The sequence below is a fragment of the Sorex araneus genome, chromosome 6 (genome assembly GCF_027595985.1).
Source record: "Sorex araneus isolate mSorAra2 chromosome 6, mSorAra2.pri, whole genome shotgun sequence".
NCBI classification, from domain to species: domain Eukaryota; kingdom Metazoa; phylum Chordata; class Mammalia; order Eulipotyphla; family Soricidae; genus Sorex; species Sorex araneus.
This window is the reverse complement of record NC_073307.1, coordinates 157049370-157064746: the sequence shown is the minus strand read 5'-3', so window position 1 is coordinate 157064746 and position 15377 is coordinate 157049370. Positions and strand designations below refer to the sequence as shown.

General features: G+C 39.3%; 1 protein-coding gene across 1 annotated transcript in view; it reads right to left on the bottom strand.

Moving 5' to 3' along the window:
- Window positions 1-201: 201 nt before the first annotated feature.
- The window catches only part of LOC129406042 (olfactory receptor 1440-like), a 28938-nt gene continuing 13762 nt past the window's right edge, over window positions 202-15377 (bottom strand). The window contains exon 2 of the mRNA XM_055143786.1: window positions 202-1164. Within this exon, the coding sequence (XP_054999761.1) occupies window positions 202-1164 (963 nt within the window). The remainder of the gene's footprint in view (window positions 1165-15377) is intronic.

Below are 15377 nucleotides of genomic sequence, written 5' to 3'. Positions count from 1 at the left end.
GCTCCTAGAAACAAATATTTAAAACCAATTTCAATTATGGTGATATTACCTCACCACTTAGAATGATGTCATAAGGAGTAAAAAACACAGGATTATTCATTATTGTATCTATCTGACTGTTATTATAACTGACAATAGATCACTTATAAATTCTTACACTACTTCTATTATATGTCTTATAATCCCCTAATAGGTATTACTCTATTGAGATAAGAATCTTGCCCTCTTCATTACCCTTTTAAAAGCCTCTTTGATCTCCTTGTTCCTCAGACTATAGACAAGAGGATTCAACATGGGAAGAACATTAACATAGAACACTGACAGAACCTTGTCCTGATTCTTGGAATGATTAGAAGTAGGACTCATGTACACAGAGAGGGCTGTGCCATAGAGGAGGGTCACAACTGCCAGGTGGGAGGCACAGGTATTGAAGGCCTTGAGACTGCCTCTAGCTGAGGATATTTTCAGGATGGAAGCTACAATAAAAGTGTAGGATAAAAGGATAAAGAGCATAGAACCAAACCCAAATAGCAGAGCCACCAGAAAAATCATGACTTGGCAAACAAAGGTATTGGAGCAAGCCAAGGAAACAATCTGGGGTAAGTCACAGAAGAAATGTTGAATGATGTTTGGACCACAGTAATAAAGATTAACGCAAGTCACTGTTTCAACAAAACTACCAACAAAACCACTTCCAAGGGTTGCAGTAACCATTTTGCAACAGAAGTTAGGGTTCATAATGGCTGAGTACTGCAGAGGGTTACCAATGGCCACATATCTGTCATAGGCCATGGTGGCTAAGAGGCAGCACTCAGACCCACCCATCCAGGCAAACACCAAATATTGAGTAGCACATGAAACAAAGGAAATCGTCTTTCTATCCTTAAAGAAATCTGAAAGCATCCTTGGGCTAATGGAAGTCGTATAGCAGATATCTATGAACGACAGGCAGCTGAGAAAAAAGTACATAGGTGTGTGCAGGTGAGAGTCCATTCTGATTAGGATGACCAGACCCAGGTTTGAAATTAGGGTCACCAGGTAGATCACTAGGATGACAGGAAATAGAATGAGCTGTAGATCTTTTTCACTTGTGAGTCCCAAGAGGACAAACATGGTCACGGAGGTGTGGTTTCTATATCCTTCCTTAGAGATGTTTTCAGACATCTGTTGAGGAAAAGATGAAAGAAAATATTCAGACTCAAAACACCAAACATATGGCTAGAGAGAGAATATTGCAGGAAAGACACTTGTTTGAACATGACCAACATCGGACAAATCCTTGAAATCATACGTTTTCCTTAGTGTGATCCTTGAGCAAAGAGCCAGGAGAAACTTCTGATCACTGCCATGTGTGAGCAAACACTTCACTCCATCACCCAGCAAAGAAAAACCAAAACAGAATGCTCATTATTCTCTCTAACCAGGTAGCCGACTCTACATATAGTCTTATACTTATATCCTTGTGTCTAATATTGTGCCAATCTGTACATCTCATTGATAATCTCCAATCATTTAGACGTTTTGGTAATGTATAAATTTATCACACATTTACAAAAGAGCAACAACAACAACAAAAGAACCAAATCAAATTTGGCATAAAACTTAGACACTTCTCCACAGACACATTGAAAAGAATGATCTATATCCCTTATTAGGAAGTGAAAACCAAATAGTGAACTACAGTATATCAGTTCACATCTGTGAGAATCACATAAGGCAAATATTGAAATCAGTCTTGGCGAAGAAGTGGAGAGAAGTGAATTCTGGTGCACAATTGAGGTTAATGTAAACTGTGGAGCATGATATCAGTTCGTACAACCACTGTGGTAAATATCATGGAGTTAAAAATATTGAAATGGAGATTCCATGAGTTTCCATAGTACTACTCTCAGGCACTTATTCAACATGTAAGAAAACATTTATTAAATCCATATGCTAATAAGTAAATTATTTGCAACTGCCAACCAAAATGTCCATCAACAGATGGTCACATCTAGAAGCTGGTACATATTATTTTTGGAATGTTTTTTCATTACAAACGATAAAATACATTTTGAAACAAATGGATGGATCTTGAATTGATTATCCTGAGAAATGAGTCATGAATTGAAAGGACATAATTATACTGAAGGACAATCCATATTGCTTATATGTAGAATATAAATAATTACAGCAATTGAACTGAACAAAACTGCAAAACCGATAAAAGAACCATATTCAAAGAACTATGTGGAACCAACGACACTGTTCCTAATCTGAGTAAGTCTAATGACCATGTTTGTTCTCCAAATCATGCAAGATTCATGACTTCTTATTAAGAACTTTTGATTTCACATATTCTTAGCTCACCTTTACTTTGAGTTCATCATATATTTTGTTCACCTTTCTTTTTCTAAGATGCCTAAATTTTCTTTTGTTTCAGATACAGGTGCTGCTGATTCACCCTTCATTTTTCCATCACATAATTATTGATATAGCTTATTCATCTCCCCATACTCATTTCCAGCGGACTCTGCAGAAAGAGGAGGAAGAGGAGAAAAGAGGTGGAGGTGGAGAAAGAGGAGGAAGAGGAGGAGGAGGAGGGGGAAGAAGAAGAAGAAGAAGAAGAAGAAGAAGAAGAAGAAGAAGAAGAAGAAGAAGAAGAAGAAGAAGAAGAAGAAGAAGAAGAAGAAGAAGAAGAAGAAGAAGAAGAAGAAGAAGAAGAAGAAGAAGAAGAGGAAGAAGAAGAAGAAGAGGAAGAAGGAGGAGAAAGAGAAGGAGAAAAGAAAGAGCAGAAGAGGAGAAAAAGAAGGAAGAGGTGCAGGAGAAGGAGAAGAAAATGAGGAGGACAAAGAGGAGAGAAGAACAGAAGTAGCAGGAGGAGAAAGAGGAGGTTGATTAGGTGGGGTGAGGAGGAGGAGGCGTGGGGATAGGGGGAAGTTGGTGGGGAGAACGGGAGGGTGAGAAGAAGAAGAAAATGGAAAAGAAACATGAAAAGTGGCGCTTGTTTCTTAGGAAAGACCAGTAATCCTTTCTAACATTTAATTGTCTGAGTGGGGAAAATTTTGTAGGCCAGGAAACAAAGTCTGAAGAGCTCTTTTGAACACTTTAGTACATACAAGATTATTCTCAGAAAAGCAAGTGTTCCATTTATTCTTGACTGATTCTTTTTTCTTATTCCAGAGCCTAGCACCGTAATAGATTGCACACAGAGCTACTCAATTCTGGATGGCACCCAGAGAATCTTCTGAGGCCACTAAGGAATAGAACTCACAAGGTAGTACAGAACTCTAAAATAATTCACAGCTCCTTGAGTCTCACTTATTTTTTCTTAAGCAGACGAGTTAGAGGCAGTGTAGATCCACTTTATGCTATGACACTGTCCTTCAACAGATTTTGCTTTACATTTACATGCTAAATGAGGTATGGAAAGGACCCCTATAAAATTAAAAATTTAAGGACAATGATACTGAGATATTTGTACACATTTTGATTTCTTTCTAGATCATTGGTGCTTATATTCTTCAAAGCTGTGTCTAATAACTCACCTAAGAATTCTTCAAAGTTCTACTTTCCTGTGATCCAGGTTCTTTTACTTGTAGTGTACCCAGGATTCAGAAAAGGCCAATAGATGTTTCTTTTACAGCTTTGAGGGGATCCTCATCAATGTTCTAAGAGACTTAGGGAGTTAACTTGAGGGGAGTCAACAATCTTTTGTTAATGATGTTTGACTCACTGAAACTCCAGAAATCATCTTACTGTGAAAAAAGAAGCCTTAAATGTTCCTGAACCTGCTCCATCACATCTAAGAAAGAAAATGGGAGGACAATGGCAATTAAGCAGAGCAATTAACATTGCAGTTGTCAATGACATCTCCTGGGTACAGAGGCAGATGAAGTCTAATAATTGGTCTCAACAAGATATTCCTTCATGGCATTATTCTTTTGAGACTTCATATATATCAAAAGTCCTTTCACCCTGGAAGAATTATGGATCTGTTATAAACGTGACTTCCAAAATTTTTGTTTGTTTGGAGGTCACCACTGGCAATGCTCAGTGCTTATGCCAGGCTCTGTATTCAGAGATCTCTCCTGGGTGGTGATTAGGGGATTATCTGGGGTATCAGGTATCAAATGCAGATCAGCCACATGCAAGGCAACTGCTTGACCCAGACCTATCTCTTCAGCTCCTCTGATGACATTTTAAATGGTGAAATAAATTTATATCTCCAAAACATATTAATAGTCATTGAGAACCTCTGGGAAAAATCTGGTGTGAACCTTTCACGGTGAAGTGTGTTTCTTCAGTAGGGGATTGTAGCTTTCCACATTCTTATTTGAAACAGTTCCTTGGCTTTAAGATTTTAATATATAGGTTTACCACATTGATTTATCATTTTAACTGTAAATAACTAAATTTAGATGAACTTAAAATAAACTAAAAAATTACACTTTAGTAAATTGTGAATAAAATCATCACATTTTATTTAAGAATGATATAATCTAAATTATTTTATTTAGGTACTAAAATTTATAAAATTCTTACTTAGCCTTTTCCTGAAAACATACCCGGAGGCCCAATTCCCTCTCCAAAGTTCTAAGTACTCCTCCTGCCTTAAGAGTTCAGTTCTCTAGACAAATTCATCAGTTTTGATGACTTTGACCACTTGATGTTCCCTTACTATCTTTGCTTTTCTCTCTTTTGTTAGGAATTGATCACTCTCTCTGATTTTGGTGGCACACCCTGGGGTTATCAGGGTTCATTCCTGACTCTGTGCTAAATGATCACACTTAGAGGGGTTTGGGGGACCTGATGTAGCACTGGGAGGGCAGCCAGTTTGGCCACATGCAAGGCTAACACCTTACGGGCAATACAATAGCTCCATGCCCCACTCTGTTTCTTTAATTGGGTTATGGTGACACCTACACAGAAGTAGATGTATAACGCTAAACTGGTATTCCACAAATAGTAAATCAATGATAGCACTGTTAACATTGTCGTCCAGTTATTCGTGCATTCTCTTCGAGGGTGCACCAGTAACATCTCCATTGTGAGAATTGTTGTTACTGTTTTTGGCATATCGTATGCCACGGGTAGCTTGCAAAGCTCTGTGCTGTGGGTGGGATACTCTCGGTTGCTTGCCAGGATTTCTGAGAGGGACAGAGGAATCGAACCTGGGTCAGCCTTATGCAAGGCAATCACACTACACTCTGTGCTTGGCTTCAGTCCATTGTTTTAATTTGTCTTTCCAAAATTTTTCTTAGTAACATATTTTTAAATTTTTTATATTGCTAATTGAAAATATCTTACTAAGAAAATAATTGAAAGCATACCTTTTGACTTCCTCGAACGTATAGATTTCTTCCATTCAAATCAGACATACAAGTCATAGTCCCTAGGATACTGATTATTGACCTGTACTATTGGTTTTTCTTTTTTTTATTAGTGAATCACCATGAGACAAAGTTACAGACTTTACAGGTTTTCATACTTATGTTTCAGTCATACAATGATTGAGTGCCCATCCCTCCACAGTGCCCATTTTCCACCACCAATGGTCCCAGCATCCCTACCACCCCCAACCCTTTCCCTTTAACCCCACCCTGCCTCTGTGGCAGGGCATTCCAATTTGCCTACTCTCTCTTTTTGGGTGTTGTGGTATGCTACAGAGGTAGTAAGTAGGCATCATGTTCAATCTATAGTCCATTTTCAGCCCTTATCTTCCATCGCTAGTGGGCCCGCCTAGCACCCTTTGCTTGGTGATCTCTTCTCTATCAGAGATGCTTCTTCACCTAGCATGTGAGGTCAGCTTCCAAGCTGTGGAGTACTCCTCTTGGTACTTATCTCTACTATTCTTGGGTTTTAGTCTCCCATTCTGTTACTTTATATTCCACAAATAAATGCAATCTTTCTATGTCTGTCCCTCTCTTTCTGACTCATTTCACTTAGAATACTTTCCATGTTGATTCACCTATATGCAAATTTTATGACTTCATCTTTTCTAATAGCGGCATAGTATTCCATTGTGTAGATGTATCAAAGTTTCTTTAACCAGTCATCTGTTCTCTGGCACTCGGGTTTTTTCCAGATTCTGGTTATTGTGAACAGTTCTGCAATGAACATATAGGTACAGATGTCACTCTTACTATGCTTTTTTGGATCTCCAGGATATATTCCCAGAAGTGGTATTGCTAGGTCAAATTGGAGCTCAATTTCTAACTTTTTGAGAATCGTCCATACTGTTTTCTAAGGATGGCTGAGCCAGTCAACATTCCCATTCCCACCATCAATAAAGAAGAGTCCCTTTCTCCCCACATCCATGCCAACACCAGTTGCTTTTGTTCTTTTGATGTGGGCCAGTCTCAATGGTGTGAGATGGTATCTCATTGTTGTTTTGACCTGTATCTCCCTGATGATTAGTGATGAAGAATGTTTCTCCCTGTGCCTTTTACCTAATCAGATTACTTCTTTGAGAGAATTTCTATTCATTTCATCACCCCATTTTCTGATTGGATTGGATGATTTCCTCTTGTGGAGCTCAACCAGTGCCTTGTAAATCCATGATATCAACCCCTTATCTGATGGGTATTGGTTGAATACCCTTTCCTATTCTGTAGTCTGTCTTTGTATTCTGGTCGCTGTATCTTTTGAGGTACAGAATCTTCTCAGTTTAAGATAGTCCCATCCCATCTGTTTATCTTTGTTTCCACTTGCCTGGTCAGTGGCTAGTCCTCTTTGAAGATACCTGTAGGTTCAATGTTATGCAGGGTTTTTCTATTCTTGTCTTTAATATAACTTATGGATTCTGGTCTAATGTTGAGGTCTTTAATCCATTTTGATCTGACTTTTGTGCATGGTGTTAATTATAAGTCTGAGCCCATTATTTTTGCATGTAGCTGTCTAGTGTTGCCAGCAACATTTGTTAAAGAGGTTTTCCTTGCTCTACTTCACATTTCTTGCTCCCTTATCAAAGATTAGATGATCATATATTTGAGGTTATCTGTAAGGATATTATACCCTGTTCCATTGGTCTACTACTCTGCCTTTGTTCCAGTACCATGCAGTTTTAATTATTACTGCTTTGTAGTAGAGTTTGAGGTTGGGGGGTTGATGCCTCCCATCTTCCTTTTACCAAAAATTGCTTTAGCTATTCGTAGGGGTTTGTTGTTCCATATGAATTTTAGGAGTTTTGGTCCACTTCCTTGAAGAATGGGTATCGTAATAGGGATCACATTGAATCTGTATAATTCTTTGGGAATTATTGCCATTTTGACAATGTTAATTCTTCCAATTCATAAACAAGGGATGTGCTTCAATTTCCTCATGTCCCCTTTTATTTTGTGAAATAACGGTTTGTATTTTTCTCTGTATAGGTCCTTCAGTGCCTTAGATAAATGGATACCGAGGTACTTGATTTGCTGACGCATGGTAATGAACGTGGTTGCTTTTTTCCATATCACTCTCTTCTCTCTCATCATTTGTATATGGGAAAGCCATGGACTTTTGGGTATTGATTTTATATCCTGCGAATTTACTATAGGACTCAATCGTTTTGAGAAGTTTCTTTGTAGAAGCTTCGGGATTCTCTAAATATAATACCATATCATCTGTGAATAGTGAGAGCTTGATTTCTTCCTTTCCTATCTGGATGCCCTTAATGTCTTTTTCTTGCCTAATCGCTATTGCGAGTACTTCCAGTACTATATTAAACAGAAGTGCTGAGAGTGGGAACCCTTGCCTTGTCCCTGATCTTAGAGGGAATGCCATTCGTTTTTCCCTATTGAGGACAATGCTTGCCATAGGCTTTTATAGATGGTTTTGATTATATTGAGGAAGTTCCCTTCTATGCCTATTTTGGTGAGCGATTTCATCGTGACCAGGTGTTGGATCTTGTCAAATGCTTTCTCTGCATCTATTGATATGATCATATAGTTTTTATCTTTTGTTGATATGGTGGATTAAATATGTTGATTGACTTCCAAATTTTGAACCATCCTTGCATCCCTGGGATGAATCCCACTTGGTCATGATGTACAATCTTTTGGATGAGTTGCTGGATTCTATTTTCTAATATTTTGTTGAGAATCTTTGCATCCATGTTCACCAGAGACAGCAGCCTTTAGGCTTTTTTTTTGTGGTGTCTCTGTTTGATTTTGGCGTTAGGGTGATATGTGCCTCATAGAAACTGTTGGGAGTATTTCTGTTTCCTCGATTTCCTGGAAAAATTGAAAAGAACTGGCAACATGTCCTCTTTAAATGTTTGGAAGAATTCACTAGCGAATCCATCTGGACTTGGACTTTTGTTTCTAGGGAGACTTTTGATTACAGTTTTTATTTCCTTGATAGTAATTCAGGTATTCTAAATCATCGTGGTTCAGCCTTGGGAGGCTATATGAGTGTAGGAATTTATCCATTTCTTCTATATTTTCTTGTTTTGTGGTGTACAGATTTTCGAAGTAATCTCTGATGATCTTTGAATTTCTTTGGTTTCTGTTGTGATGTCCCCCCTTTAATTTCTGATTCGGTTTTTTCGAGTTCTCTCTCTCTCTTTCTTTTTTGTGAGTCTTGCTAGTGGTTTATCAATCCTATTGATTTTCTCAAAGAACCAGCTCTTAGATTCATTGATCTTTCAGATTGTTTTTTGGGTTTCCATATAATTTATTTCTGCTCTAAGTTTTATTATTTCTTTCCTTCTGCCTGGTTTGGGCTCCTTTTGTTGTTCCTTTTCTAAAGTCTTAGAGCTGTGAGGTCAGGTTATTTATGTGGGCCCTTTCTTCTTTCCTGAGATATGCTTGCAGAGCTATAAATTTTCCCCTTAACACAGCTTTAGCTGTGATCCACAGGTTCTGTTAGCTCATGTCTTCATTCTCATTTGTTTACAGGTACCTTTTGATTTCTTTCTTGATTTCCTCCCTGGCCCACTCATTGTTCAACATTGAGTTGTTTAAATTTCAGGTGTATATTTTGGTCCTCTGCCTCTGTGCATGATTAACTTCTATCTTCAGCGCATCAGGGTCAGAGAAAATAGTTGATAAAATTTCTATGTTCCTGATTCTACGGAGGTATGCTTTGTGACCCAGCTCAGGATCTATTTCGGAGAATGTTCCATGTGCACTAGAAAGGAATGTGTATTCTTTTATATGGTGATGCAAAGCCCTGTATAAATCTATTAGCTCTCTCACTTCTATTTCTTCCTTCAAGGTCAGTGTTTTCTTGCTGAGTTTTGATCTTGTTGATCTATCCAGAGATGATAAGGCAGTGTTGACGTCTCCAACTACTACTGTGTTGCTAGCAATATCCTCTCTATAATCTGTTAGCAGTTGTTTTAAGTAATTTGTTAGTCCTTCATTAGGTGCATATACGTTTATGGATGTGAGTTCTTCCTGCTGTATGTATCCCTTGATTAGTACGAAATTACCTTTTCTGTCCTTTTTAAGATTTTTCAACCTGAAATCTATATTGTCTGATACTAGTATGAACATCCTGGATTTTTTTGAGGGAGTTGTATGCTTGAAGGATTGTTTTCCATCTTTTAACTTTGAGTCTGTGTTTGCTCTGACCATTCAGATGTGTTTCTTGTAGGCAGCAGAATACTGGGTTCAGTTTCTGAATCCATTTTTCCACTCTGTGTTTCTTGATGAGTGCATTTAGACCAGTGACCTTGAGAGATATTATTGTCATGGAGTTTTGTGCCATCTTTCTGTAGGAGTTTGTTGTGCTTGTAGGGGGTTTTCTTTTGTTACAGGAGCCCCTTTAGTCCTTCTTTTAATTTTGCTTTTGAGTCTATCAAGTTCCTAAGCTGTTGTTTATCCATGATATTTTGTATGGTTCCTTTACATTTGAGTGAGGTCTTAGCCAGATAAAGTACTAGTGGTGAGGCGTTCATTTCATTGAGTTTTTGCCCTATATCCCACCATTGTCTTCTGGCTTGGAGGGTTTCCTCTGATAAGTCTGCTCTGAATCTAAGGGTGCTCCTTTGTATGTGATTTCTTTTTTTGACCATGCTGCTTGTAGTATTGTGTCCCTATCCGTGGCATCCATCATTCTGACTATGATATGTCTTGGAGTCTTTTTATTAGAGTCTCTTTTAGCTAGCACTCTTTGAGCTCTAGGATCTGAACATCTGCATTATCCAACTCTGGGAACGTTTCAGCAATGATTTCTTTAACTGTGGCTTTCTCATTAGGGTTGCCTCCCTGTCCTTCTGGAGCTCCAATGATTTTTATATTATTCCTCTTGGCATCATCCCATAGGTCTCTGCTTCACCCTAAAACTATTTTGAGGTCTTTTCCAATTGTACGCTGTAGCCTGCAGGCTTTCTGCTGTTCATCTTCAAGCTCACTAATTTTATCTTCAACTGTAGCCATTCTACTGTTGAGAGCTCCCACTGTGTTTTTTATTTCGTCTACAGTGTCTTTTCTTCGTGACATTTCTGAATGTAGCTTTTCTACTTCTGCACTCATTACTTCCTGTAATTTCTTTCATCACTGCTCCAACATTTTTTTAAGTTTGATGAACATTCTCCTAATATCTTCCCTGAATTCTTTACTGGAGAGATCATATTTGTGCTGAGGCTTCTTGACTCTTTTCTTCGTCCTCTCTTTGCTGTGGGGATTTGCGCTGTTTTTTCATGCTGTCATGGTTGTATGGAGGTGGGACCTCCCAGTTCACTAGAGCTAATCTCTCTTTTTGTGAGGTTTCTATATGTAGGTGCAATTGGAGTTGTCTAGTGGCTTATTTGACTTTTGTTTTTGAGATCTCCACAGAGTTTGGTAATGGGATAAAGACGTCTGTCAAGTATACTAAAACAGGGGAAAATAACTGAGGCAGCCCCCGGAGACCACGCCCTCTGCAGCAGAGACAATGCCCCCTACCACAGAGGTCAAGCCCCTTCTGGCCACTGGCCACTGGATTTGAGATTGGGTCCTGGGGCCCGCATGCGGAGCCCATGGGCACGGATGACTGGGAAGCTCAGTGAGGGGAGCAGGCGTACCTGAATTAGGAAATAGGAAGCACAGTGTCGGTGGCGGCTGGGGGTGGGCATCCCTGTCCCATGGATGCTGGATTGAGATCATGTCCTGGGGCTGCACACGAGTCGTGTGGCATGGAGGGTTGGGATGGTATTGGGTTTTTCTTAAGTCCGTTTGTAAACTCTACCCAGAGAACTGCATAACACCTTTACATATGAGTTATTGTGTTCACACTCGCCCTTGAGTCTAAAGTGCTTCTCAGTTTACAAAACTACTTATTGTCCAGAGAGATAGTACAGGAAGTTAAGCAGGAGACTTGCAGACACCCTCCTCACGTTCAATCCCTGCACCATATAATGTGCCTTGAGTATTGCCAAGAATGATTCCTGAGCACAGAGCCAGGAGTAAACCGTGAGCACAGTCAGGATAAACACAACTACCCCTACATCAGAGTGTGTAGCACTCAGATATTTGCATGGTGTGGCATTACTATAAACATAAATATGGTACTATTGCAAATAAATTAAAAACAAATGAATAAAATCTGCTTCTATAAAAAGTGCTACTTAAATTCATGTAAAGTTTCAAATGAGTAGATAATGGCCACGTTCTTTTTTCATTTCTCAATAAAACACTGTGAGATATGCCTTTATGAAGGTTTCCTGGTCAGGTATTGGTCATACAATGGTCCAACCTCTATCCCTCCACCAGTGTATATTTCTCATCACCAACATCCCCAGTGTCCCTCCCATCCCCTACCCCAGGTCGTCTCTAAGGTGGCACACTCCTTCTCTCTCTCTCTCTCTCTTTCACTCTCTCTCTCACTCTCTCTCTCTCTTTGGATATTATGGTTTGCAATAGAGATACTAAGGGGTTGTTGTGTTTGTTCCTTTACCTAATTTTCAGCTCACAGTTTTATCCAGAGCGATCATTTCCAATTATCTTTGAACACAGTTCTTAGAAGTACGGCAAACTGCCTTAGCTATTGATCATCTAATCTTTGAGAAGGGAGCAAGAAATGTTAAGTTGAGCAAGGAAAGACTTTAGCAAATGGTGCTGGAAAAACTGGACAGCTACTTGCAAAAAAAAATGGGATCAGACACAATCTGACACTACCTGACACCATCCACAAAAGTGAGATCAAAATGGATTAAAGACCTCAACATAAGACCGGAGTCCATAAGGCACATTGAAGACAAGGTTGGCAAAACCTTCCATAACATTGAAGCTAAAGGTATCTTCAAAGATGATATGCCACTTACCAAGCAAGTTAAAACAGAGATAAGTTAATGGGACTATCTTAAACTAAGAAGCATCTGTACCTCAAAAGAAACAGTGACCAGAATACAATGATGATCTTCAGAATTTGTAAAGACATTCACCCAATAACCATCTGATAAGGGGTTGATATCAAGGATATAAAAGGCAGTGGTTGAACACTTTAAGAAAACATCCAACCTCATCAGAAAATGGGTAGATGAACAGAAACTTTCTCAAAAAAGAAATCTAAATATCAAAAGGCACATGAAAAAATGCTCTTCATCATTAATCATCAGGGAGGTACAGATCAAAACAATGAGATATCATCTCACACCAGAAAGACTGGCCCACATTCAGAAAAACACATGCAATCGCTGTTGGCGTGGATGTAGGGAGAAAGGGACTCTCCTTCACTGCTGGTGAAAATGCCAACTGTTTCGGTAAAAAAATTAGAAATTGAGCTTCCATTTGACTCAGTAATGCCACTCTTGGGAATATATCCTAGAGAAGCAAAAAATGTATAGTAGAGATGACATCTGTACTTGCATATTCATTGCAGCACTGTTGACAATAGCCAGAATCGAAAAAACAGAGTCCAAGAACAGATGACTGGTTAAAGAAACTTTGGCACATCTACACAATGGAATACCATGCCATTGTTAGGAAAGATGAAGTCATGACATTTGCATAACAGCGGATCAACATGGAAAATATCATGTTAAGTGAAATGAGTCTGAAAGAGAGGGACAGACATAGAAAGATTGCACTCATTTGTGGAGTATAAGGTAACAGAATGGGAGACGATCACCCAAGTATAGTAGAGATAAGTACCAGGAGGTTTGGTTCATGGCTTGGAAGCCAACTTCACATGGTGGGGGAAAAGACAGCTCAGATAGAGAAGGGACCACCAAGTAAAGGATGCTTGGAGGACAGGCTTGGGATTGGAGATGCATGCCAAAAGTAGACTTTAGACAAAACATGATGGTCACTCAATACTCACATTGCAGAGCACAAAACCCTAAAGGAGAGAGAGAGTAAAAGGGAATGTTCTGTCACAGAAGCAGGGGGCGGGGGTTTGAGGGAGGAATAGTCGATGTGAGGGATGCTGAGAACATTGGTGGTGGAGAATGGGCACTGTGGAGGGATGGGCACTAGATCCATTGTATGACTGAAACATAAGCACAAAAATTTGTAAGTCTATAACTGTACCCCAGGGTGATTCATTTAAAAAATAAATAAAGTATTAAAAGAAGTAGGGCAAACTTTGTTGATATCTTTTCTCATTGATGCGATATACAAAAGCACATGCAAAGTTTTCCAACCTAATTATAACAAATAACCTCAAAAATACCAATCAACTTGATATACTTGTGATGAATAATGTATGCTCCTTTTAAAAAGATTCACAAGTCATTCCCATGGGAAGGTATTAGCACATCTTTCTGTGCTTTTATGTTTCTACAGAGGAACTCAATACAAAGTATGAATACCAAAACCTCTTTGATAAAAGTGTACATGCAACAGAATTGACTTTTAACTAAAAATGTTTGACTTGAATTTTGATTTTTCCATTTTATGCACATAAGCATAAGAAATGTCTTAAGTTCTATTAATCATTATATCCTTGGTTAGAAATCAAATCCATGATGGCTTGAGGAATGCTGAGAGTGGGAAAGCCTGTCTTCGGAAACTCTCGAGCTCAATCGTCAATGTGGTTTGGCACAAGCCTTACGCAATCACAAGTTAAGGTCCATGGTGACAAAGCTGTGCAGAGAAGCGATAAAGAGAAAAGAGCAGCAGTGTTGGCTGATGCGCCAGAAGCCAGGAAAAGTATTCGCAATGTTTGCCTGTCTGTAGCCAACTAAAAGACCTAGATGACTGCCCTCCGATGTCCTGATGGATCTATCACATCTTCCAGAAGGGCAATGGAGACGATTATTCACGACTTCTACTTGCATCTCTTTGACAGCCATGTCCACCAGCCCACGTACCAAATTCTGCAGGATGGATATGTCGTCCCCAACGTCCTTCCTTCTGAAATCTGACACACCATTTCGTTGGAAAAGAAGCGTTCATCACCCAGTCCAGACAGGGTCAGACCTGAACATTTGAAGAATCTGCTGCCAGAGAGAGCAGTGTGGAATGCCTTCAAGAGTTTCAAAGAAGAAGTTAAGAGGATGAAGAACCTCTGGCTCTGGGCACATCTTTTTGACTCCACCATTCTTCCAGCACTAACATACTTCTCATAGACCTGCGCCCTGCAAAAAGAGGTTGAGACCACTAATCAGGTATCCCAAAGAGGAACTGAAAGAACTATGCTTGGAATATCACCTTTCACTCAAGTGAGAGTATGAATCCGGAGTTCTGACTTTCATCGACGGTACAAATCAGGGACGCTGTCTCATTTCCCAAGGTATCAAAACTCAGCTGGGCTGGACAAGTTATGCAATTTAGATATGACCACTGGACTAGAGCTGTTACCGACTGGATTCCACAGGACGTCAAAAGACTGCATGGCTGCCCACCAACAAGATGGTCATACTTCTTCGTCAAAACCCTGAATGAATGGTTTGAGGCTCCTCGTGTTCCTAGAGCGAGCAGATATCATTGGGCTATACTAGCACGAAACAGGGATGAATGGAGACATTACTGGCACCTACTCAAGTAAATTGAAGATCAACGGGATCACAAGTGATACTAGTGATCCTTGGACAGAAATCAGGTGTAACAGTAACACCTATATTATAGATGCAAATAAGTAGGTTTTATGCAGTGTCTAACAAATATACCTCGAAAATTTTTGTCTAAAGGCATCATTAAGTCTTTTACTTATTTTTTTTTTGGTGGAGTAGGTCATACCCATCAATTCAGGAGTTACACGAAGACCCAGATTCCCTATATAACTCTCACAAAAAGACCATAGTTAACATAGTTCTATACTTTGTTCCTCCCTACTGGGGAGCTTCTCTTTTCCATTCTAATTCCAATATACTTTTCTACTTTCCAAACCAAGTCTGAGCATCTTTATTTTTCAATATGTTGTCTCTTGAAAATATTGAAGTGCCTGGGATTTGTGAACCAACAGAGACCGTAGTCATTGCTTCTGCTTCACCTGCATCAATACCGTCCAGACCCTCTGGGTTTTTGCAAACTGCGATTTCATGTTAA